The 27,212-nt window shown below is 40.4% G+C and overlaps 1 protein-coding gene across 1 annotated transcript; it reads left to right on the forward strand.

The window, feature by feature from the left end:
* RAB32 (RAB32, member RAS oncogene family) lies at positions 1 to 26,096 on the forward strand. Its single transcript, XM_018053313.1, has 3 exons — positions 1 to 527; positions 20,494 to 20,771; positions 25,580 to 26,096. Exons 1-3 carry the CDS (start codon positions 275 to 277, stop codon positions 25,724 to 25,726), a joined length of 678 nt encoding a protein of 225 aa, XP_017908802.1. The 5' UTR covers positions 1 to 274; the 3' UTR covers positions 25,727 to 26,096.

Consider the following 27,212-nt stretch of genomic DNA (forward strand, 5'->3'; position numbering starts at 1 on the left):
CAGGCGGCGGCGGGCTGCGGCCTCTCGCCCGGGCCTCCCCCTCCAGGCCAGTCCCCCCCGGCCTTTCCCCGCCCCACGCGGGCTGCCAGCGGCGGCGGGTTCCGGGTCCTGTGACCGGTCAGGCGGTGCGGCAGCGCGGCGGGAAGGGCGGCCGGTCTCGGAGAAGTTTCGACGGCCGGCAGAGCACCCGGGGCGCCGCGGGGAGGGCGCGGCCGGGCGGGGCCCCCGAGCTCGCCGAGAGCGGCCGGCCGGCGGAGCGGGGTCGGGGGCGCTCATGGCGGGCGGCGGAGCCGGGGACCCGGGCCGGGGGGCAGCCGCCGCCGCGGCGCCGCCGGAGACCAACGAGCACCTCTTCAAGGTGCTGGTGATCGGCGAACTCGGCGTGGGCAAGACCAGCATCATCAAGCGCTACGTCCACCAGCTCTTCTCCCAGCACTACCGGGCCACCATCGGGGTGGACTTCGCCCTCAAGGTCCTCAACTGGGACAGCAGGACGCTGGTGCGCCTGCAGCTATGGGACATCGCGGGTAAGCGGATGGCGGGAGCCGGGGACGTGCGGGGACCCCGAGGCGGGCGGGCGGCGGCCTCCGGGCAGGGGGCGCCCGCGGGGCTTCCCCGCCGTCGGAAGCCTGGCGCGGGGTAGGGGACGCGGCGCTTGGCTGCCCTCGGTCTCCTTGCTTCTTTCTCTGTCCTCTGCCAGAACTTGCCTGCCGGAGTAAGTTTAAAAGAAAGGGGCTAAACCACCTGGAAAGATGGAAGGGGATGTTGGACTCCAGTGGGAATCAGCACACTGGAACAGGCTTTGGTAATCGAAGAATTTAAAAGCAGAACAAGATAAATAAATGCGCAGAGAAAATGACCCTGGTTAGACGCCTCAGCTCGGTCTTTGCAAAGCTCTGCTGTTTTTAAGAGATAGGAGGCCGTCTCTTTTGGAGCTCTCCCCTGACCAGAGGTGAGAAAGCCACGGAGGCTTTTCCCGAGTTTTTAATTCTAAATCTTGACGAGAAAGAGGGAGGGGAAGGGGCTGGCTCCTCTCATTCCCTTTAACATTTTACAGACAAGAACAGAGGTTCAGAGTGTTTGAACGACTTACCCAAAGTTACACTCCTAGTTAGGGACACCCCCAAGACTAGAAACCAGGGTTTCTTTTCAGAAGGGTTTTCATCATCCACTTTGAGTCTGAGACGCTTCCTTGGGAGCGAAACCCCATTCTTTGGACGCCTTGCTCGCATTCCTAGGGCAGGCCACCCAGGCAAAGATTTGAGAAAACTTCTCTTGAAACGTTATGCTCCTCTTCTCCCTCTGAACCAACACCTAGCCCCACTCCTGCCTCCCCACACCCAATATATATTATTTCCCTGGCATTTGCTTTCCGTTGTCATTTTGGAGCATATTATCCCTGTTTGAGGAGGGTACAGATTCTCCTTACTCTAATGTATGAAAACTTGAACTCTGGCTGGTGTGGTGGGTTGGATGTGTGCATTTAATAAGCCATTAACTTTGGGAAAGTTGAAATATGGAAGTGGTACCAGGAATTACTCTGTTCAATCATTGTGAGTGTTAAGCTCAGTCTGCCTTCGAGATGGGGGCATGTTCAGAGTTAAAGAGACCATCCTTAATCCTCCACTTGTATGACTGAAGCCTGTAAAAGGTGTGGTCACCCAACTGGTGAAGAGTCAAGGACCCAGGTCTGTCTGCTGGGTAGGCTCTTTTCATCAACAGCTTATTACATATGAGATGATATTGAAGAAATATCACATATATACTTATTTATTTAAGACTAGGCTTCTTTACCTCTGATAGGAAAATATAAATGATGTATGTCACCTCTAAGAAAGGGGGATAGTCAGCCTTTGGGCTCAGCTTGTGTTTTTCTTTCTTTTTTTTTTTTTTTCTTTTTTTTTGGTTACAGAAAACAAAATGTTCGTTTGAAAAGTTTTGAAAAGTCACCTTTTGAAGCCAGAGGCTTCTTTCGAAACACTTCCTGCTTTTTCACAGAGCACTTATAAGTAAGAGTATTGCTCCTTGACAAAGTCATGGATTCTAAAGGTTGCCTTACCATGTGATAATCATTCTACGGAAATCTTCAGTGTAGCTGTGAATTTCCATGAAGATGATTTTAAATCTCTACCTAGGAGAATAGTTGAGTTTGCTTTATTTTTCATGTAAAATAGTGTGGTGTTTAGCAATTAAATTGTGATTGCGTCCTTCTGCAGGTAAATAAAATATTTTTTTATGACACAGCTGTGTTTTTTTAAGCTTCAAGGAAAAATGCTTATATTTGGAGACTTGGGAAAGCAGAAGCATGAGTTAGAGTTTTCTTCTCATTTTTCATCCTGCTTAACCAGACCTATTTTACCAGGAGGCGAACATATTCAGTCTCTACCAGACTCTGGTACATATCAGCCTAGGTGGAATTTTCTTGCAGTTTTGCCTAAATCCAAAGCTTGAGCCTTTCCAGGAAGGAAAGCAGACCTTTCAGAATCTCCAAAAGGGATTCCATCCAGCAAGTACACACCAACAATTAACAAGATTAGAGGTAAACTTATGAGATGATTGGAAATTATAAGGTTCATCTTTTAAATAAGGTTTTCAGCATATAAGGAAAGTAAGAGCAAAAAATAATGCAGCTTTAACTTAAGGTTTAGGGAGCTCTATCATTAACTCTGTCATTAACAAACCAAGGTTTGGTTTGAATATTTGAGCTACTAGTGAATCCTGGCTCATACCATTTGAATTCAGTAGTCATGATGTAATGGAGGCAAAGTGAAGGTCACTCCAAATAGTTCCCCATGGCTAAACATATTTGCCTTGTGTAGCAACAAAGTTGAATCATATTTAATTCTCAAAGGGGGGAGGTATTCCTTGATTGCAAAATAGTAGGTGGAGCTGGCCACTCGACATGACTAACTTAAGGTGTGCTGTTATTACTGGTTAGACTTTTGTAGCTGCTCTAGAAGTGGGAAAGGTGTAAAGAAATTATGTCAGGTCTCTATACTTGAAAGCTCTGGCAAGCGTAACAGGCAGGAATTACCCAAATGTTTTCTGTAAATGTAGCCAAGCAGTTTAAGCTAAAACCTTCAAATTGAGAACCATAGTGACTCATGGATACAGGCCTCCTAAATCCTTATTAAATCAAATGAATGCAGCTTTAAAGTACAGATGCAATTTTACACAATTTTGTGTTAGGCAATTCCTTTCTTTTATTTCATATCTGCTTTGAGACTGCTGCTCAACACATTACTGAAATATACTGAAATATTGAAGTCTTTGATAAGATTTTAAAGAGAGAGTTTAATAAGTGTATATACTAAATTAAGGTGCAGTATCTGATCTTCCTTTTAACATGTATTATAGATGAATGAGTATTTGGCTCACTACTTATTATAAGCTTATTAGCAACTGGAGAATTTTCCAAGTAGGCTGAATGGCTCGTCCAGGCTAAATCTTTTTTTTTTTTTTTTAAGCTTGTCCATTTAGATCTAGTATAATTTAGTCTGCATGCATTCATTGCAGTGATTTGCTTTTATAGGGAAGGCCAAATTTTATCTCTGCCTTCTTAGAATGTTCAGCTGGTCCTGAGAATGAAATTAATGGAAGAGCCTGGGTAGCCTACCCCTTCTGCAGCAGATCGTCCCAACCCAGGAATCGAACCGGGGTCTCCTGCATTGCAGGCGAATTCTCTACCAACCGAGCTATCAGGGAAGCTTTATGTGACACCGGAGCCCTCATGAAAGGAAGGACCCCCAAAAGTACAAAACTATAAATGCTTTTATACTCGGTTGAAGAAAGGCAGCTGTAGAAAAATAACCAAACTCTGTGGAATGCTAAAGGAAGATAAGAGCTGTTTTAACAAGATCCGCTTCCGCAGAATTCTCTCTGTTTGATCATCTCTGGTGATGAGCGCAGTTCCTTCCTTCCTTATGGGGAGGGCATCTTTCACATGGGAGTTTTATCTCCTGATTTAAGGAAGAAGAAGGGGCGGTTGGAGTACCCATCTTGCCCTTGTTTTTCAACTGCCTTTAGTTCAAATAATACTTGCGCCATAGTGGCATTAGAGTAGGCAGGGAGCCTATTCTACCTCTCTTCAGTTTTTAGTGTCAAAATTTCTTAATAAAAATCTTCCTTTGGGCCAGAGAACAAATCAGAAACAATGTACTCTGAAATTCATGTAAATATGATTTATCAGAGCATAAAATTGAGGCTTGGAAGACCTTATAAGTTACATAAACCATCCTTAGATTCACTTTTGAGTCATACTTAGATTCAGTTTTGAGTTTTTTGATTCCCATCTGAAAATAAAATGTTGATCTTGTCTCCCTTGTTCTCTCTCGCATATTGCCAATTGCTGTAACTAGTGGTCTCGTTTTCTTTGATAACACTCCAGCTCTTCATGAGCAAGAGCCTGGATTATTATCTCATGCTTTCTTGACCTTCAGAGTGTCTATCAGTCAAGGATTATTAATGTTCAAGTTTTTTCTAAATATGAAGAAGCCGTTCTTTGATGAATTAGTCTTTGTTATATGTAATCTCTTAGTCCTACAGTTACTGTCATAGGACTTATTGTGGGTCAGTTACTTAATAATTCATTTAAAAGGATTGAAATAAAGTCTTTTATTACATCTGACTTGTACACTCTTGCCATCTTCAGCCTTATTCTGGCTCAGTTTTGTGCTGAATTCCAAGCAAAGCCTACTATCCCATTTTACATCTTCAAATCTTTCTTATTTCATAAGCCTTGACACACCTTTGGGTTCTCCAGTCTGGACTGTGCTTTCACAAATGCCCAGACAGGAATTTCAACATAACAGCATATTTGTGTAACTGACATGAAGAAAATTCCACTGGTAATGTCGAGTCTGTTGCCTTTCCTTCTTTTGAATATGTTACCATTCCTAATTGGCCTCAGTTAGCCCAGGTAAGGTAAAAGTTGCTCAGATTAGAGGTACAGAGAGCCAAGTTCTGATAAGAAGTACTAAAATTTGACTTGGCTGCAAGCCATTTGCCTAATCAGTCTATTGTTTGAATAGGATTAAAGGCTTTTAGAGACCCTATGGTATAAACCCAGGGAGGTATGGTAAGCTGACCAAGAAAACACAGGTAATCCATGGCACAGGTCTCATGTCTCTAACAGCAGAATGGATTTTTGTAACATAAGAGTGACATAAACTTTTGTCTAAATTTGCAAATGTTCTGGTTAGCCCTGTTTTGGAGCATATGACTCATATTTCATATCTATTATAATCATTACCATCTCTTTATGTCATCAGTCCAGAATTTCTAGTTCTTATACTTAATTATGAAGCATACTGCTTCCAAGGCAGACACTTTTTGATTGGCTGCATCTCTCTCTCTCTCTCTCTTTATTTGTACATTTGGAAAGACTCTCCAAACTGTGGACTTCTCTGAAGTTAATGAAGCTATTTTATTGGTATTTGGTATAGAGCACATCCTGGAAAACAAGGCAATAATTACAGCTGTTTGTCTGGACTACTCTGTGATCTCACAGATTAAACCACTAAGCCATGCATTATTCCAGAGGTGCAGTGTTATTTTCAAATATATCTTAGGAATTTCAGCTTTATGTATATGGTATTCTGACCTTCCAAAATGGCAGCCCACTCCGCTATTCTTGCCTGGAGAATCCCATGGACAAAGGAGCCTGGCTGGCTACAGTCCATCAGATTGCCAAGGGTCAGGCATGACTTAGTGACTAAACAGCAGCAGCAGCATCCTGACCTTCCAGCTTTCTTAAGCTTTTGGTATGTAAATTTCAATGATTCTTCTTCTTTTTTAAAAGATATTTTTATTTTGTATTGGAGTATAGCCGATTAACTAACAGTGTTACCATAGATAGCTTCTTATTCCCTTTTAACATGTACTCAAGGTTTTGTTTTTATTCAAGTGAAATGAGATCACCACATTAGGAGACAATTGCCATTAAAAGAGATAGTTTGTTGCTGATAGGAAGGACCATGTCACACCATGCAGGACCACACAGGGAAGCACCAAGGTCATTTAGGAGGCAGAAGGAGCTGGGAGAAAGCAGAGCAAGGGCCAGAGCCTTTTTTTTGTGATTTTTGAAGAAAGGAAAGGACCTCGCAGCATAGGCAAGCTGAGCAAGCTTATGATTGGATAGTTTGAAAGATTTCAGTTTGCTGAGGTCTATAGGGATGGTCCCTAGTTGTCGCAGACCTAGACTGCAAGAGCCTGATCAAAGAGAGCAAGTAGAGGAGAAGGACTCAGGACTGATTGTTTTGAATATTGAAGAGGCTCCCTCAGCAAGTTGTTTGCTCTAATAACTAGATAACCCTGGGCAGGGGGCAGTGGGGGGTGGGGGCAGTCCAGTCCCTTTCCTGGTCTACAAGGCCCCAAGATGTCAAAGTAATCCTAAAATATATATTTTTATTTATTTTTGTTTGTTTGTTTGTTTGTTTTTAATTTTATTTATTTTATTTATTTTTTAAATTTTAAAATCTTTAATTCTTACGTGCGTTCCCAAACATTCATGTTTAAAATATATATTTTTAAAAACCCTGATGTATACATATTTCTAGGCATTTATTAAAATGGACTAAGAGATGAGAAAACGTAATCTTCCAAAGGAAAAAAAACTTTGAAGGCCTTAGATTTGAGTCCAAGAATAGCGTATCCTCAAAATAGTGAAGATTTCACACTTAATCAACACTTAAGTAGTGGAGAGTGGGCTCAGTCGACAAGTTTAAGTTGCTCTATGGCTATAGAGTCCTTCTCTTAGATGAAGAGATGGTGAGAAAGTGCTGACCTACCTATGTGAGGAGATTTCTGGAGGTGAGATAAATGATCAAGAAAAAGGTGTTCAGAATTTTATTCCATTATATTTTCAAAAGAGCTTTTTGCGCTTTTTACAGTCACAGAGGCTAGAAACATGTGATTTCTTTGCTCTTATTTTGAGAGTGACAAACCACGTAAAAAGAAATGGATAGCAGAGGTTTAAGGCTTTGTGTTGGTCTTTCTGACAGGAGATCTTACTCTTCTTCCTCATTTTTTTCAGTCACTTCTATCCAGATACTTTTCCTTAAGCATTTTATGTAGTGATTTTTGATTGCTTTGAAATTAAGCTAAATATATATTGGGTGTTGTGTTTTTTGTTTTTTGTTTTTTTTTTTTTTTTTTTTTGCATGACTGTATGGGGCCTGCTCCGTCAGACTCATCTGAGGTGCTTAAATGTATCTTCCTTAGCATCAGCTATAAGCAGAACTGGCTTCATCCGTCGAACATCCCCATAAATCATGGTTTAACAAGAGAAAAGTTAAGTCGCTCACCTAGTAGGTCTATGGTTGAGCAGTCACAGCTGGTGAACAGAACCACTCATTCTTCATAGACCAGAGCTGACATTTCACCACTCCCTGGCTGTATTCTTTGCCTTTCTGGTTCATTCAGACACCCATGCCTTGTTGCAAGGGCAGCTGGGAAACCTAGGGCTTTTTCTGTTTGTTTTCAAACTGGACACACTGCTTCCCCAAATAGAATTCTGTGAAGGGGATACTGCAGAGGCAACTAGCAATTTTCCATGCTTAATAAGTCAGAGTTCCTAGGGAGAGGGCCTGTAATTTACCAGGCACCAGGGGTAATCTTTCCCAGGTGGCAATAGTGGTAAAGACCCCACCTGCCAATGCAGGAGACATAAGAGGCACTGGTTCGATCCTGGGTCAGGAAGATCCCCTGGAGGAGGGCACAGCAACCCACTTCAGTAGTCTTGCCTGGAGAATCCCGTGGACAGAGGAGCCGGGTAGGCCACAGTCCATGGGGTTACAAAGAGTCGGACACGACTGAGTGACTGGGCACACACAGCATGGGTGACCTGGTTCATGCTCAAGTTGAGAGCTATGGTTCTGTCTTGCCTGTGCTGCCCATGCCAGCAGACCCATCCTCTGTTCACTCCACTGAACAAGCTCCTTGACACCCGCCTTTCCTGGCCCCTAAGTTCCTGTCTGTTTTGCATCACCTGCTCTTTATCTCTGTTGCTGTCTCAAGAGGTGATGTAAGGAGACACGATAAATCAGATGACAGAGATGGGCCATGTCTTGCTCTCACTGAATGCTGTACTTAAGAAAGGAAAAAGCCAATATCTTGAGCTTCCAAAACTATTCTGACTTTGGACACGAACCAAAAAGTTACTTTGATTTTATTTCTCTCTTTAAATTGATTAAAGTCAGATGTTCTTTTTACAGTGACCACAGAAGATGTAAATAGTTGAATAAACAGACCTTACACTGTGACCTAAATACCACAAAAGCTTGCTCGTCTCTAATTAGCAAAAAGAAAAATCCAGTTTCTGAACTGTTGTGTATCTGGGAATAGGTAATTTGAAGGCTCCTTATCGAAACTACTGCTGCCATCTCAAAAGGAGTTTGTTTTTCTTTTAGTTTAGGTATTTATCTGTGTTCAGTTTTGTTACTTTCTGGCTTGACAGACGGGTTTGATCTCAGCCTCAATGGTGGTGGCATGGGTGCAAACGATACTTTGTACATGATTTAAATAGCAACTTTGCCTCTTCCCCTATAATGCTCTTTTTTCCAAGTGGCACTATATTTCCAAATATAAGCATAGAATCTCAGAGGTAGGAAGTTTTGGTAAAAAACCCTTCATGTAATCACAGTTAACATTTATGAAAAGCTGCTTTCTAGTCACTGTCCCTCAATTTACTTTTTTTTTAATTGAAAAATAATTGCTTTACAACATTGTGTTTGTTTCTGCCACACAGCAGCATGAATCAGATCAGTTCAGTTCCGTCGCTCAGCCGTGGCCTATTCTTTGCAGCCTGGTGGACTGCAGCACGCCAGCTTTCCCAGTCCATCACCAGCTCCTGGAGCTTGCTCAGACTCATGCCCAGGGAGTTGGTAAACCGTCTCATCCTCTGTCATCCCCTTCTCCTGCCTTCAATATTTCCCAGAATCAGGGTCTTTTCCAATGAGTCAGTTCTTCCCATCAGTTGGCCAAATATTGGAGTTTCAGCTTCAGCATCAGTCCTTCCAATGAATATTCAGGGCTTATTTCCTTTAGGATGGACTGATTGATCTCCTTGCAGTCCAAGGGACTCTCAAGAGTCTTCTCCAACACCACAGTTCAAAAGCATCAATTCTTCGGTGCTCAGCTTTCTTTATAGTCCAACTCTCACATCCATACATGACCACAGGAAAAACCATAGCCTTGACTAGACAGACCTTTGTTGGTAAAGGAACGACTCTGCTTTTGAATATGCTATCTAGGTTGGTCATAACTTTCCTTCCAAGGATAAGTGTCTCTTAATTTCATGGCTGCAATCACCATGTGCAGTGATTTTGGAGCCCAAAAAAATACAGTCAGCCACTGTTCCCACTGTTTCCCCATCTATTTACCATGAAGTGATGGGGCCAGATGCCATGACCTTAGTTTTCTGATATTAGTTCACTGATGCCTAAAATGTCAGTGTTCTCTCTTGCCATCTCCTGTTTGACCACTAGCCGTTTACCTTGATTCATGGACATAACATTCCAGTTTCGTATGCAATATTGTTCTTTATAGCATCAGACTTTACTTCCAATACCAGTAACATCCACAACTGGGCATTGTTTTCTATTCATCTCAGCCCCTTCTTTCTTTCTGGAGCTACTTTTTCACTCTTTTCCATATTGGGCAGCTACCAACCTGGGGAGTTCATCTTCCAGGGTCAGATACAGGTATACGTATGTCCCCCTCCCTCCTGAATCCCCCTCTTGTCTACCTCCCCCAACCCCACCCTTCTAGGTCATCACATAGCGCTAGATTGAGCTCCCTGTGTTGCACAGCAAATTCCCACTTGCTATCTGTTTTACATATGTTAATATATATGTTTCTGGGGAAATTACAGTTGAGTAAACTGAGACTCAATAAGGTTAAGGGATTTCCCCAAGGTCTGTACACCTGTAACTTGCAGAGTTAGGGCATGAATCCAGATATTATTGCAAAGGTTTTATGGTCATGTTGTATTATCTCTCTTTCTGCTTTACACATGATAGAAAAGAAAACCAGACAAATGAATGGCACTGTGTAAAATCACATGACTCCTTTTACCTTCGTCATGGTACAGTATTAAGATATGAAATTCAGTACATTATTGAATCCAGCCTCATATGGTGCTAATTTGATGCATTAGCTTTTAGACCTGTTTTATTTGAGGGTAATACAGTCATTTGTTTTATGAAAAATTGTGTAAACAAGTGGGGAAATGGGTTTTTAGTTACATTGTTTTATTGGTCAGTATTTGGTAGTTTTTTAATGTAAGGAATTTTTCTTCTTCTAACAATGCCTATAATTTTAGCATGTTAAATATTTAAGTGGAGTTCTGGGGAACATTTATAAGGGCTTTATAAAGTAGTGGTATAAAAAGTCATTAAATAGATGCCCTAAAAATGACAAAACCTATGTGACTATGAATTGTAGCTTCTTACATATAAAACCTAAGACCCATTATGACACCACCATATTATCTATATCAAGCTATAAAAATTTTTAATGGCTAGATAAATATCTTTCTAGAACCAGTGACTGAACTTATATTTTGGCTCGATCTTGATCTGTTACCCACCAACCACACAAACGTGTTAAAAATGCTTCATCTCTGAAATGCATACTGAACTTTAAGGATGTGTTTTTAAAGAACTTTATATGCACTCACTAGAAACTGCATTTTTGCCCAGTCACCTTGAGCAAGAACATGTAGCTCAGTACTTCTTGTTGTTTGTTGTTTAGGTGCTAAGTCGTGTCCAACCCTTTTGCAGCCCCATGGACTGTAGCCCGTGCTCCTCTGTCCATGGGATTTCCCAGGCAAGAATACTGAGTGGGTTGCCTGTTCATTCTCCAGGCAAGAACTCTGGATGAGCAGGATGGATGGATCTTCCCGCCCCAGGGATCTAACGCTATGTTCCCTGCATTGGCAGGTGGATTCTTTACCTCTGAGCCGCTTGGGAAGCCCAATAATTCTTAATGGATGGGAAAGGATAAGCATTTATACCTGGAAAGCTAAGCACTGATTGTCTTATTGCTCTGATTTAATTTTCATTGTTTGACTTATATTTTGAATTTCAAATAGCATTTAGAGATATTTAGATTTTTTGGCAAATGGGCACATGAACATAAAGTATTGAGACAAACATTAAAAAATAGTGATTAAAACCATAGAGAAGGTGTCTCTGGCCTGTATTTCTGATAAATGTTCAAAATGCAGTATTTTGCTTTCAAATATGAGAGCAAATATTTCCCTTTGGAAAATTTGCCTACACTAAAAAGAGAGAAGGCAAGCCGTTTTGTGATTTTCTTTTCCTTGATTAGAATACATATTCTTGGAAATGTATCAAGTTGTCTCAACTCCTTCTCAAAGTCATTAGTGTTGGGTACTCCAGATATTGGGGAAGCATTTTAATCCTTTTGCCAACATGTGTACCTTACAGGTCATCATCCATTAGAGTATGTATTACCAAGTCGTGCATCTTAAATGTCTTTGAGCTTAGATGGCTAGCACTGTGCTCTTCTTTTCCCTTTCTCATCGCCAAGATATCTAGCTATAATCAGGGTTCCTTCCGCTAGAGAAGGAAGTAACACATCTTTTTAAAGGATAACACATTAGAAGCCATTTGGAATATTCAGGCAATATGCCCACAGCAATATGGTTGAAAAAGCCTGTCCCCAGTATCAGCCTAGCTAATGAAGTCATCAGTGAGGCATGTCAGCTGCTGTGGTCAGGCACTTGGGGACACAGAGCAAGGCTGTAACTTTTGTGGCAGGGCTGTGTGTCCTTGAGGAATGTCTTTGCCAGGCTCATGCTACTTTGGATCTGTTTGGAGACACGGAGCCATGGGGAGCAGTGTATACTCCAGAAAATGCTTGGCTACCAGATCAGGCAACACTGGATAACACATCAACCTAAGACACTTGAGTAATGTTGTCTCGCTGAGATTTTATTTTCTCATCTTTAAAATAAGGGAGGTTGGATGAGATAATCTGGAGCAACATCTTCTCAGAAAAGCATGAAGTGGCCCCTCTCCTTCCTGTAAGAGGAGATTACAGCTCTGGTCTAGGAAGGTGGTGTTTGTTGCTCAGAGTTCTCCCCACCATGTCTGTACTACTACTACAGACCATGTAAGAGGAAGATCTCCCAGGTTCTGCTGAGTTTCCATATTGCTGTACGCTTTCACTCCACACACAGACACACCATGAAACAAGACACATGCAGCTGTCTTTATATTTAATAACTGCATACTTTCTCCTCTAACTGGTCCGCTTCCATCACAGGACACAATCCAGGAGCATACAGCGTGCAGCATGGCAGAAATGTCCAGCTTTTATTTATGTACTTGTGGAAAGAAGAGTCCTAGAATAATAAAAGTTTCTTAGAATAAACTTAAAATGGTTGATTGGCTACCCTCCAAAATTTAAAAAAAAAAAAATGTTAAGATTCCATGGATTTCTAATGCTATTCTAGTTTGCATATGACAGTCTTACCTATTAGCCCTTATTGATCCTTTAGCCCTTATCTGAAGCTAGGAAGGGCTGGCTTCTGCAGTGCTGTAAAAGGGGAAGAACACCTGTTTCTCCTTGTGATGACGCAGTGCTTCTGGGAAACTGCCTCTAGCAGTTAAAATTTAGCCTTTTAGTCCATGGATGGTGAGCATGGCTCTGAGTGGCTGGCTGCCCCCGAGGCATGCAAACTGAAAGTCACAGCATGGAAGTAAAGAAGTAAAGTTTATGAAGATATTATATTTTCATAGTATAAGCATTTGAAAGGCATTTTTTGATAATGTATCTTTCAAAAAGACTAGTAAGATTAGCATACTCACTTCAGTGAATGACATCCCCTTGTTGAATACCATAATATGCTCTTTGTATCTCTGATTACACCTAACACATCATGGCATCACTTGGTTTCTTTCCTCAGATAGACTGAGATTCTTAGGATCCTATTCATTGTTTCACCAGGGTCTAGCACAGTGCCTGGTATATAGGAGGAACCTAATACATGTTTTCTAGTTGAGAGCAAATCTAGCTATAAGAGGTAAAAAGATATTTGGGAGTTGTACCAGTCAAGATAGGCTAGGTTGTGGTAGGGTGCCAACAGCCTTAAAGTGAGGAAGATCCCCTGGAGGAGGGCATGGAAACCCACTCCGGTATTCTTGCCTGGAGAATTCTATGGACAGCAGAGCCTGGTGGGCTACAGTCCATGGGATTGCAAAGAGTCAGATATGACTGAGTGACTGACACACTTTCACACTCTTTCTACATGTCCTTAGTAGGGAGCAGAAGTAGGGGGATGGTGAGGAATGTGAGGGTGGTTTTTCATTGGAGTCCCTTGAAGACCCAGGCTAAAAGAGGCCCTACCATCTGATACCATCACCTCAAAGAAAGGGTAACCTTGCTGCTACCCGACAAGTGATTCTGCTGGGCAGGGACACTTCTGTACACATTCCGTGAACACAGCTGGTTTAGTCGGGGCAGGACAGTGTGGTCCTCCATGTATTCAAAAGTGGAGAAAAATGGATTATTCGTGAACATTAGTTGTGTTTTCCACTGGTCTCCTTTGTTTTAGATAGTAATAAGGGAATAGCTAAAATTAGCCAAGGAGCAGTCATAACAAAGATACAGGCTGCAATTCTTGTAGGAAAGTTTACTTTCCAGCTTAACAACCGAAAGAGCTTTAGCAACCGTGTGCATTTAAACCTTTAAAACAACAGAGCTAAATCTAAGTTTCACCTTGTTCGATTTTTGGAGAACAGTGCCATTAATTTTATGTTGAGATTAGTATTCTAAATGAACTCCTTTTATCTTTTTTCACTCCCTAATTCAATGACATGTGTTTTAGAAACTTCTGTTTTTCACTTGTCTTTACCAGTTCAGGAAAATCTCTGAAGCACTTTTGAATTTTTTTAAAAAAGAGATTATGAACCCAGTACAGTAGGAAGTATATTTTTCTTATTCTTTTGGAGAATAAGCTACTCCCATAAATGGATGGACTTGGGCTTTTGATGGTGGGTCATTTACATTTGATCCCCATTGCTGTCTTCTGGATTTGGTGATTGCAGAATTGTCAGAAAATCATATAACATTAATATTATAGCATAGTTTTCTGATATATAGCATAGAATTCTGATATTCTAAAATATCAGAAGTGAGAGCTTGGAGGAACTTTGATGATCTCTAAAGGTCCCTAAAGACAGTTGGCTGATTTAAACAGACAACATTATTTCCTGGGGTAGCTTGACTGTCTGGTGCTTGATATTTGATTCTCTAGGATGGTTGTACTTTTCTCAAGTTTATTTTCCTTTGCAAACCATTTTTACCATTTTGAGGTAAAACACTTAACTACCTAATAATTTAAGGCTTTGCCATGTGTGAAAGTGAATGCATTAGCTGCTCAGTCATGTCTCTGCACACTAGAATATAGCCTGCCAGGCTCCACTGTCCATGGGATTCTCCAGGCAAGAATACTGGAGTGGATTGCCGGTTCCTTCTCCAAGAGATCTTCCTGACCTAGGGATCGAACTTGAGTCTTCTGCATTGGCAGGCATATTCCTTACCTCTGAGCCACCAGGGAAGCCCAGTGATAGTACTTAGCTAGTATTTATTCAGCGCTCACTTATGGACCTGGCGTTTTATGCTCTTTGAACTTGAAGTATAACCTACACGCAGAGAAGTTAAGGGTGTAGCTTCATGAATTTTATATACTACTCCTAGTAAAGGTATAGACTGTCCCTAAACCCTTAGCACAGAAATCATTAAACTATTTTTGTGAAGTTCCTGATAGTAATTATTTTAGACTTTGTGACCCATTTACTGTCTATTGCAACAACTCAACTCTACCATTATAGAATGAAATCAGGCATATAATATGTAAATAGATGAGGGTGATATTCCAATAAAACTTTATTTAGCTGAGTTCTGTCAAACTCAGCCCTGAATATACTCCCAGGAAGGCATTTTACACTTAACTTCCCACCGACCATATATAAGGTAGGTATTCTTTATAGCTTTATTGTGATATAGTTGACATAGAGTAAACGGTACAATTTTATAAGTTTTACACTTGGGAAATATCACCATAGTCAAGACTGCAAGCATTTTTTATCATTTGAAATCTAATTTCTCTAATCCATTCCCCACCCTTGTCCAACATAATCAACTGATCTGCTTTCTCTTACTGTATTACTGTAGTTTTCTAATTTTTTGGTATTTGCTATAAGTAGACTCACAGTATTACCTCCTCCTCCTCTGGCCTGGTTATTTTGACTCAGCATAATTATTCTGAGATTCATCCATGTTGTTACATTTATTCATAATTTGTTCCTTTCCTTTTTTATTGTTGAGTTGTGGTCCATTGTATGAATATACCGTAGTTTATTCATTGCTATGTGAATAGACATTTGGGTTGCTTCCAGTTGGGGGCTATTAAAAATGAAGCTCCTCTGAGCAGTCGTGAGCATGCCTTTGTATAGATGTGTGCCTTCATTTTGTTAGCAGATATCTAGGAGTGGGATAGCTTGGTTGTATGCTAGATATTTGCTTACAATTTTGAGAAAGTATCAAATTGTTTTCCAACATTTCCACACTATTTTTAAGTATTATTCTTTCCAGCTGTATGAGAGCTCCAGTTGCTCCACAACTTCACCAGCACTTGGTATAGTCAGACTTTTTCATTCTAGCCTTTCTTGTGGGTATAAAGGATCAACTCAATTGTGGTTTAAACCCAATGTTTAATAATTTTGAGCATCATTTCTTTGGCTTATTTATCATCATATAAATTCTTTGGTAAAGTATTTTAATATTTTGCTTATTCTATCAAATTCTTTTTTGTTCTCTTATTTTGGGGTTCTGAGAATTCTGTATATTTTAAGTATGTTTTTTAAATCAGATATAATATATATCTACTTTTTTCTCCAAGTTTGTGCCTTTACTTTTCATTTGCTTAACAGTGTTGTTGTTGTTCAGCCTGCTCAGTCCTGACTGACTCTTTGCAACCCCATGGACTGCAGTACCTCAGGCTTCCCTGTCCTTCACTATCTCCCAGAGTTTGCTCAAACTCATGTCCATTGAGTTGGTGATGCTGTCCAACCATCTCATTCTCTATTGCCCTCTTCTTCTACTGTCCTCAGTTTTTCCCAGCATCAGGGTCTTTTCCAGTGAGTTGGCTCTTCGCATCAGGTGGCAAAGTATTAGAATTTCAGCTTCAGCATCAGTCCTTCCAGTGAATATTCAGGGTTGATTTCCTTTAGGATTGACAGGTTTGATCTCCTTGCAGTTCAAGGAACTCTCAAGTGTCTTCTCTAGTACCACAATTCGAAAGCATCAATTCTTCAACACTCAGCTTTCTTTATGGTCCCAATCTCACATATGAACGTGACTACTGGTAAAACCAACAAAGGTCCGTCTAGTCAAAGCTATGGTTTTTCCAGTAGTCATGTACAGATGTGAGAGTTGGACTACAAAGAAAGCTGAGCACCGAAGAATTGATGCTTTTGAACTGTAGTATTGGAGAAGTCTCGTGAGAGTTCCTTGAATTGCAAGGAGATCCAACCAGTCCATCCTAAAGGATATCAGTCCTGAATATTCATTGGAAGGACTGACGCTAAAGCTGAAACTCCAATAATTTGGCCACCTGATGTGAGGAACTGACTCATTGGAAAAGACCCTGATTCTGGGAAAGATTGAAGGCAGGAGGAGAAGGGGATACCAGAGGATGAGATGGTTGGATGACATCACCAATTCAATGGACATGAGTTTTAATTAGCTCTGGGAGTTGGTGATGAACAGGGAAGCCTGGTGTGCTGCGGTCCATGGGGTCGCAAAGAGTCAGACATAACGGAGCAACTGAACTGAACTGGTAAAACCATAACTTTGACTATATGGACCCTTGTTGGCAAAATTATGTCTCTGCTTTTTAATACACTGTCTAGGTTTGTCATAGATTTCTTCCAAGGAGCAAGTGCCTTTTAATTTCATGGCTGCAGTCACTGTCTACAGTGATTTCGGAGCCCAGGAATATAAAGTCTGTCACTATTTCCACTTTTTCCCCATCTATTTGCCATGAAATGATGGGACTGGATGCTATGATCTTAATTTTTTGAATATTGAATTTTAAGCCAGCTTTTTCACTCTCTTTCACTTTCATCAAGAGGCTCTTTAGCTCTCTTCTCTTTCTGCCATTAGAGTGGTATTATCTACGAATCTGAGGTTATTGATATTTCTCCCATCAATCTTCATTCTAGCTTGTGATTCATCCAGCCCAGCGTTTCACATGATGCACTCTGCATATAGGTTAAATAAGCAGGGTGACAGTATACAGCCTTGACATACTCCTTTCCCAATTTGGAACCAGTCCATTGTTCCATGTCCGGTTCTATTTCTTCTTGTCCGGCATACGGGTTTCTCAAGATGCAGGTAAGGTAGTCTGGTATTCCCATTGCTTTAAGACTTTTCCACAGTTTTTGTGATCCACACAGTTAAAGGCTTTAGCGTAGTCAGTGAAGCAGATGTTTTTCTGTTTCCTTTTTCTATGATACAACGGATGTTGGCAATTTGATCTCTGGTTCCTCTGCCTTTTCTAAATCCAACTTGTACACTTAGAATTTCTTGGTTCACATACTGCTGAAGCCCAACTTGAAGGCTTTTTAGCATTACCTTGCTAGCATGTGAAATGTGCCCAATTGTACGATAATTGAAACATTCATTGGCATGGCTTTTCTTTGAAATTGGAATGAAAACTGACCTTTTCCAGTCCTGTGGCCACTGCTGAATTTTCCAAATTTGCTGACACATTGACTGCAGCACTTTGATAGCATCATCTTTTAGGATTTGAAATAGCTCATCTGGAATTCCATCATGTCCACCAGTTTTGTTTGTATTTGGGCTTCCCTGATGTCTCAGTTGGTAAAGAATCTGCCTGCAGTGAAAGAGACCCAGGTTTGATCTCTGGGTCAGGAAGATCCCTGGGAGAAGGGAATGGCCACCCACTCCAGTATTCTTGCCTGGAGAATTCCATGGACAGAGCCTGGCAGGCTACAATCCATGGGATTGCAAAGAGTCGGACACTACTGAGTGACTAACATTATTCTGTTAGGGCGTTGCTGTTTCTGTCCTTTACGCTGCCCATCTTATCTTTGTATGGAATGCTTAACAGTGTAATTGGCACCGTTTAGATTTGTCATATATGGTGGTGTTAGAAAGCACACTGTCTGCTGTGAGCATGTCAAGGAGGATTGAATCCTGGCCCTGGAACTGGAATGGGTATTTTAAGTCACAAGATCCTCCTCAAAAATGCCTTGTCTCAAACATTTGTTTTCTTATGGTTTAACCAGAAATTTTATATGAATACAAACTTGTATGTTCACTAACACAGCTGGTAAAAAGAAATATTTGGGGCGGGAATTTACAGATGATTCTAGAAACAAGAGTCACTAGACCACAATAGTTCTTCATAACTTCTGGATTTCTATATACGTTTGTTAGTTTGGCACCTTACCCTCTTCTAAATGAAAGGGTAACCCAAAGGAATTTTTTTATATAATTATGTAATTATCTTGTTATCTGGACTAAGTTAGCAGTACTAATTTCTCTTATTGCTGTAGTTTCATATAAAATAATTAAAATTGAGAAAAATCAAAATCATTGGTAGTGTGTGCTCTCTGTTTGAAATTAGGTGCACCTTAATGCATCTGTGCAGTGTTTACAAAATGGTGATACTGACCTCGAATGGTTGGCCTGTTCTCTGCCAGCATGCCTTGTGTGATAATTAAATGTACATTAATGGAAAAGGATACAATATGAGCTTTTTATAAATGTCAGCATTGTGAGCAAATAAACTAAATAGTTGGCTGGTCAGATTTACATCACTAATAATATATGAACACAATAATGACATTTCTCATGTGACTGTTCATTATAACAAAATTTGGAACTCTGAACTATCACAGTACAGCTTCAGATAAGCCCCTCTGGGGAGCAATCATAAACTAGATGAACTCTGTTTATCCATTTAAGCTTGACTATTGCATTCTTCTTCAATTATTCCATTAAATAATATCTAAAAATGTATGATGGCATAGAATTTGGAGGAGAAAAATGATTAATGTAGGGGACAGCTTTGCTTTCTTCACTACCAGTACAATTAGATAAAAGCCTGTTTTTCATTGTATGTTTTAATAGGAAAATGTTCCATCATAACACATGTTTTTATCATTAGACAAAGAGTTATAAATCTTAGATTTGTAGTGATTGCAGGTCATTTTCCCTTAGCACTATAGTCAGTAATTTGCCCCACTAAAGGTAAAAGCTTTAGAAGTCAGGGCAGCTGCGGGATAGGTCAGAATGACAGGCATGTTTGCACACACATGTGGGAGTCAGGAGATCCAGTCTTAGTCCCATCTTCTTTAGTTGGAGCTGTTGGAGTCCTGGCCAAGCAGCCTTTGCATGTTTTTCTATCTGTCAGATGAAGAAAAGAATTCTTCCTAAGTCAATATCAGATTGTAAGTGAATGCTTTGCCAAGACCTATATGCTATGTTTGATGGTAGATTTTTTTCCAAAAAAAAGTGTTTAACATGTTAAGCTATTTTAAAAGTACAATGATATCCTAAGAGCTCTGTAGTTGATCCTTCTTTTAACAACACAGTTGTACCACATTTTACTAAAGTAATGGTTTTGCACATCTACCTTCTTAGAGGAGAGCAGTCTTGCATTTCGAGTCAAAAGTGAGAAAGTACCATTTATATATATATATATACTATCAGGTGTTAAAAAGATGGCTAGTGGGAAGTTGCTGTCTGTCATAGGGAGCCCAGCCTGGCACTCTGTAACTTCCTAGAGAAGTGGGATGGGAGAAGGGAGGGAGGCTCAAGAGGGAAGGAGTATATGTATAATTACTGCTTCGCATTGTTGTATTGCAGATACCAGCACAGAGTTGTGAAGTAATTATCTCCTTTAAAAAAATTTAAAAAGGAAAAGGAAAGTGGGTTTTGCTGGAGATGTGAAAAAAGAGGAGTTAAGAACATGAACCCCTTTATCTCAGGTCCAGGCCTAATCTTTTTGACTAGCGTTTTACCCACCACTCTTATCTTCTTCCTGCAAGTCTATTTTCTTCTATTCTTGTCTCTTCCCTCCACACCCAACTTTCTTTTTTTTCTTTAGTACCTCTCTCAGACCAAGGCGAGTGAGGGGGGACATGATGGATTCTGTAGCTGTAAGGACTGGCATCTTGATGCTTATGGAGAATGTAATGTACATGCACAGAGGACATAAAACAAGGTAACTGTGTCCTGAGAGCAGGTGATCAGCCACTTCGCCCCTATGGGTTGTGGTTCTGTGTGTGTGTCCTTGATCCCACCCATCTCTGTTGCTCTGGAATGACAGATGCGTTTGCAACATTATTCTTAGGGTTAAAAAGGGTTATATCTAAATATAGCCTCTGATCAAATTTTAAGTTTATGATGTCTCACTGTATTTATTTCTAGGACAGGAGCGTTTTGGCAACATGACCCGAGTATATTACAAAGAAGCTGTTGGTGCCTTCGTTGTCTTTGATATTTCGAGAGGTTCCACGTTTGATGCTGTTTTAAAATGGAAAAGTGATCTGGATAGTAAAGTACATCTTCCAAACGGCAGCCCTATTCCTGCTGTCCTTTTAGCTAACAAATGTGACCAGAAAAAGGACAGTGGCCAGACTCCTTCCCAGATGGACCAGTTCTGCAAAGAACATGGCTTCACAGGATGGTTTGAAACCTCTGCGAAGGTGAGCTCTGCTGTGTGTTTGTATCTGCTCTGCAGTTAACTCATACATCTGACCTGTAACTGTAAAGGATTTAGACAGATTTACCCGAGTGTTTTTCGGAAGCCTAGTGAAAGGTGAAGCATAGATATGTTACAGCTTATTTCAGTCAGCTGCAAGAAGGCTTTCAGAACTGGCTACTAGGGAGGTGAATAGAAGAGCAGATTTTACATTAAAATAAAAATCAATATTATTAGAGCAAAGAACAAATGACATTTTCTGTGAGTTTGAGTCCTTAAACAAAGTACTTTTCATGCACCCTGGAGTTTATGGGGTATGAAGTATATTGTCAAGTGCAGCTAATTTTGATTTTTACAGAAGACTTAACAAAACGTAGGGACATAGACGTCCTTAGTGAAGATGTAAGTCGTGGGCAGGACTAACAAAGACATTGAAAAGGTCAGAGACAAGATGTATTCAGATGATGTTGGAGGAATTGTAGATCAAATGTGTATGAAAAATTTGAGCAAAAGGAAAGCATCAGCAATTATGACATATTTTGTCATGAACAGAATAAGATGTTCTTTCAACCATGATGGAAAACTGGATAAAATATTTTTTGAAGAAAAATACAGATTGGCTGATGAAAATCTTAATAGTCTAGATATACTGGAAGTCAAAAGTGAAAATCTCAAGCACAAAATTTCGTGCTGGAGTGTATTTATATGCATTGCAAGTTTCACTTTAGAGGTCCAGTAACAATCAGACATGGAAGAAGGATGAAATGTTGGTGAAATTCTGTGATGATGACAAACTCGAAACCAAACTGATATAATTTTAACCCAGTTTCAGCTTTTGGCATACTTCAGTGAATTTCTTAGGTATAGAGCAGATTTAGATGGATTTACCCAAGCAGTTTATATATATATATATATATATATATATATATATATTTTTTTTTTTTTCCCCTCCAAATCACCTACTTACCAGGTTACTTTTAGCTTTATTAGAAACCCACCCTAAAAGTGGAAGATTATGTGCTGCCACTGAAGATGAGAATAATGAAAGCAGACCTATGGGAGACTACACAAAATGTGCTCTGAAAATATTGTGATGGAGGAGTCATTGGGAAGAACAGTGTCTGCTAGAGGCAGAAGTGTTTACTTCTAAGCTAAAGGCTATTTATTATATAATAAATCTACTCTATTATAAATTAAAATTTAGTTTCATATGTAAAAAGTAGTGGTGGAACAGAGATGAAGCCCAGAGGGGTACTGCATGAGCACTCAGCCAAACAGGAAGGAAGAGATTGCAGAAGGGACGGCTTTTCATAGAAACACTTGTTCTGGGAGCCATGCCCTCTGTCTTCTCTCTGCATCTGTCAAGGGATTTGCTTTACTTCCTAGCTTTGTTGGAAAAAAATTAGTGGTGTGTGTAAATGTTTACTAGAGCAAGAGATTTGACAGAGAAGATGCATTTATTACCGATTAAAAATTCCTCTTTTTTTTAAATTAATCATTCAGGTAATAAATCCAAATTTCTCCCCAGAATCTAGATGGAAGATTCATAAACAATAGCATCACGTGGCATGTAGCCTGAGACTGTAAGTCATCAGCTTCATTATATGTATAGACAGGGTAGCTTGTAGAGGTAAAAAGGAAAATATTCATATGTTCTGTGCCTTCCTACAAATATATTTCCTACAGATTTCCTTAGTGATGAGTATTTCAAGAGAAATATAATATAAAATTTTGGTTAAAATTTTTAGTCAAGGCTTAAAGTACTGCCTACACGCCACTAACACCTCTGATTCTGAGCTGACCAGCAATTAGCTTCAAAATGATTTCTGCTAGACTTGCAGGGATCTGAATTTCTGATAGGAACACAGCCAAAAGGCAAGTTTAAATTCATGAGCTTCATCTCTTCACCTTTATGGCAAATAATGGATTTCCAATATGAAAATGTGTGACTAATTACACTATAGCATGGGACTTTCTGTTCTTAATGAGTTACAATTAGATGCAGTTAGAGAATGTTTTAATTATTTGGTATAATGGGGATGGTGGAGACTGAGGGACATTAGGGCATTTAAAGATCAATACTTTAATTAAAGTTGATGCTTACCTTAGGAGTAGAGGTAAAAAATAAAAAAATGCTTGTGTTGGTGCTAGAACAGATACCTGAATAAATAGCACAGGTCTTTACTTCTCAGAGTTCTCACTGTCTGAGAAAGTTACAACAAATAAGGGAGAAGCCTAGAATGAACCTTGTGGTATTGAGTTGGAAGGTCCATAAGAACTTAACATATATATACACATACATATGTATATAAATTCTGTGTTTATGTGTATATGTGTGTGTGCATATACACACATACACACATACATATATAAACAGATAAACATAGAGGCTGATATCAACATATGTATTGTTGTTCAGTCACTTAGTTCGTGTCTGATTCTTTGAGATCATATGGATGCAGCACGCCAGGCTTCCCCTGTCCTCCACTATATCCTGGAGTTTGCTCAAACTCATGTCCATTGAGTCGATGATGCCATCCAACCATTTCATCCTCTGTCATCCCCTTCTCTTCTTCAGTTCAGTTCAGTCGCTCAGTCGTGTCCGACTCTTTACAACCCCATGAATTGCAGCACGCCAGGTCTCCCTGCCCATCACCAACTCCCAGAGTTCACCCAAACCCATGTCCATCGAGTCAGTGATGCCATCCAGCCATCTCATCCTCTGTCGTCCCCTTCTCCTCCTGCCCCCAATCCCTCCCAGCATCAGAGTCTTTTCCAATGAGTCAGCTCTTCTCATGAGGTGGCCAAAGTACTGGAGTTTCAACTTTGGCATCAGTCCTTCCAAAGAACACCCAGGATTGATCTCCTTTAGAATGGACTTCTCTTCTTAGCCTCAGTCTTTCCCAGCATCAGGGTCTTTTTCAGTGAGTGGCTCTTCACATCAGGTATCCAAAGTATTGGATCCTCAGCTTCAGCATCAGTCCTTCCAATAAGTATTCAGGGTTGATTTCCTTTAGGATGGACTGGTTGGATCTCCTTGCAGTCCAAGGGACTCTCAAGAGTCTTCTCCAGCATCACCGTTCAAAAACATCACATATTTCCTGGGTGTGTCTGCTGAATATGTTTAGAAGCCATAAAGACACAGAACTCATGAGTTTAAAGTCCTCAGAATCTGGTTTTTAAATACAGTTATCCAGTAACTAGTGGAACAAGCAAAGTAAAGATGTGCCTGAGGTGTTCTGTGGTGCCAGAAGCTAAGGAAACACAATGATGGAAACATGTCAAAAAGACACAGGCCCCTGCTTGTAAGAGCTCCAAAATCTAAGATGAGATTGAACAACAAAGTAAATAATTATTGTTATGGATCTAATCCATAGAATAAAGTAATAATCCATGACATGAACAAATAAGTGACTAAATGGGAGAGAAGAGAAAAAACTCTTCCTAACTGTAGAATTCCAAATCATAAATGAAGAAATGATGGAGATAGAAAGTCACCATTAAATATAACAGTAATACTTGTTTCAGGGAGAAAATTAATTGATGTCAAAATAAGTAGGGAAAGGTATGGTGGAAAACAGGGTATTTACACATTTGTACTTACTAAGTGTAAAGTGAAAAATAGTCCCTTTTCAGTGGAGAAGCCTGGCAGACATGAACTCAAGCAAGTGTGCCTCCTCAGACGCTGAAAAGAGCACATTGGGCTTAGTCTCTCAGTCGGGTCTGACTCTTTGCGACCCCATGGCTCCTTTGTCCATGGGATTTTCCAGACAAGAATAATGGAGTGGGTTGCCATTTCCTCCTCCAGGGAATCTTCCCGGCCCAGGGATGAAACCTGTGTCTCTTGTATTGCCAGGCAGTTTCTTTACCGTGGAGCCATGTGGGAAGTTCATAAGTATATGTTTAAGTATTTTCCACAATAGCTTTAGAAATGTCTATCAGTTACTACTACCTCTACTTTATAAATAACACAGTTTTTGCTATGTGTTACTTATTATATATGCAGTGACAGCATATGAATCAGTCATACAAATATGATAGCTAGTGATTCCTTAGAGCATCCTTAACATCTCACCCACAACATTGTTTCAGCTCAGTTTATACACATCAACTAAAAGTCATAATTTGCAGGCAGGGATGGGGAAGTGATATGCTGCATTTATCATATTTTAATGTGGTTTGAACCCTTTAACATTTTTTTCCACAAGGTATCCCAAATACTGGAAGTAGATATTCAAGAACAGATTATTGAGTTTTGTTTCGATATCTGTAAAGTGAAAAGTGAAAGTGAGATGGCTCAGTCGTGTCTGACACTTTGCGACCCCATGGACTGTAGCCTACCAGGCTTCTCAGTCCATGTGATTTTCCAGGCAAGAATACTGGAGTGGGTTGCCATTTCCTTCTCCAGGGGATCTTCCTGACCCAGGGATCGAACCTGGGTCTCCCGCATTGCGGGAAGATGCTTTACCCTCTGAGCCACCAGGGTAGCCCTTTTATATCTGTGCTTTCACTTATGTGGCTGGCAACCTAGAGCAGGATTCATCATCTTCAGCCATGGAGATAGTTCACTGAACCTCAGCGCCAAAGTTTAAAACATTAAAAAACAAGAACATCAGAAAGAGGGATCCTTTGTAGGAAGAAGAGGGTTCTCTAGACCTGTTAGGCAATAGTATTGACTCTCGGCAAACAGTTTTAATATTGGAGCAGGAGATGGAGCTGTCCTTACCATGCCCTCTGTGACACACTTTCCTAATTTCTAGTAATACTCTTAATGCTTTCCTCTAAGAATTAATCCTTGTTTCTGCCCTGTAGGATAATGTCAACATTGATGAAGCAGCCCGGTTCCTGGTGGAGAACATTCTTGCCAACCACCAAAGCTTCCCTAATGAAGAAAATGATGGCAGAATTAAACTGGACGAGGAGACTGTGAAAAAAGAGGGCAAGACCCAGTGTTGCTGACTTGGCATCTGCTTCTCTCCTGCGGGTGCAGCCTGACTGACTGGAAGCAAAGTCCTGAAACTGGATTGCAGATGGTGGATGCTCTGCTCTGTAAATCTGCCCAGGGCTGTGCCTGAAAATGAATGACACCACCCTGGGAGCCTGAGACTTTCTGAAAAGGACCCTGGCCGAGGAGTCCTGCCAATGGCTCCTCCCCTTCACCCTGAGCACTTAGGCTTCTGCTGTTGTTGCCATCATATTCAGGATAATGTTTACATCCTTTTCAACAACTTTTAAAATAACAGTTGCTCAGTATTTGTTAAGACTTACAAGTTGTGACTTTCAGTGTGAAAGCTGGGTGGTAATAAACTTTCCCTGCAGCCTCACTGTAGTTTCATGAGTCTATATTTTTGTCCCATCCTCATATTTGAGAGAGGCTTTTGGACTCTTAGGGCTTCCCCTAGTGGCTCAGATGGCAAAGAATCTGCCTGTAATGCAGGAGACCCGGGTTCAACCCCTGGGTCGGGAAGATCCCTTGGAGAAAGGAATGGTTACCCACTCCAGTATTCTTGCCTGGAGAATCCCATGGACGAAGGAGCCTGGTGAGCTACAGTCCATGGGGTTGCAAAGAGTCGGACATGACTGAGCGACTATCACTTTCACTATCACTTTCTAGACTCAGCCATGGAAAGCTGGAAGTTTCTGTTTAGCAATCTATTTTTCTAGCCAGAACTTTGGTACTTCATGTAAAATTGTTATCCTTAAAATATTATAATTTAGCCCTGGCTAGTGTAAGCATGTGATTATTCCCCTTAAATACCTTAAAATCCCCTCCTAAGGACTCAAGAAGCACTCCCACCTCCCTGGCTTTCTGATCTGGTTGCTACCAGTTGGAAACAATATAAGTGAACATCTCTCCTCTCTCCTTTGTCAGTTCTCTCCTCTCTTCTTTCTGTGTGTTTGTTGATAACTCAGAACTCGACTGACATTATTGTTGCAGTTCTAACTAGTCCTTTCAAATCTGTAATAATGCTTTAGGAGAGAATTTATTTCTAAGTGTGTACAATTAAATTAAGATTTCTATAGCAGGCATTGTGAAAGAAATTGGGTCACTGGTTTTACACAAAGTTTTGAACATTTAAAGTATAGTGCATGAGAAACTTAAAAGCAGGGTCACAATATTTGTGTTGTCATTTAACCCAATTCAGGAAAAGAATAAATGTTTTGACTGAAACTTTTGTTTTGAATTCATGTAGTTCTAGAAAGGTCATTTGGTATAGACTTTTCTGCCTTAGAAAAGTCTGTGTCTGTTCCTTTTGCCTTTACTTTTATTTTGTCCTTTATTTTTAAGGGAGGTGGTATCATATGAAAGGTTCCACTTATCTCTTTCAAAGGAAATTTAAAGGTTATCTATGACATCCCAAAACCAGTGCACAATGAGGCCTTGTATATTAAGCTTGAGCTCAAATAGGAAAGATCTATACCTTTATTTAGCAGGGGGAAAAAA

This window comes from Capra hircus, chromosome 9, assembly GCF_001704415.2.
Source record: "Capra hircus breed San Clemente chromosome 9, ASM170441v1, whole genome shotgun sequence".
NCBI classification, from domain to species: Eukaryota; Metazoa; Chordata; class Mammalia; order Artiodactyla; family Bovidae; genus Capra; species Capra hircus.

Coding starts and splice junctions, on each gene's coding strand:
- RAB32 (XM_018053313.1), top strand. CDS start 275: ATGGCGGGCGGCGGAGCCGGGGACCCGGGCCGGGGGGCAGCCGCCGCC. Junction 528..20,493: donor GCAGCTATGGGACATCGCGG/GTAAGCGGATGG, acceptor ATTTATTTCTAG/GACAGGAGCGTTTTGGCAAC. Junction 20,772..25,579: donor GGTTTGAAACCTCTGCGAAG/GTGAGCTCTGCT, acceptor TCTGCCCTGTAG/GATAATGTCAACATTGATGA.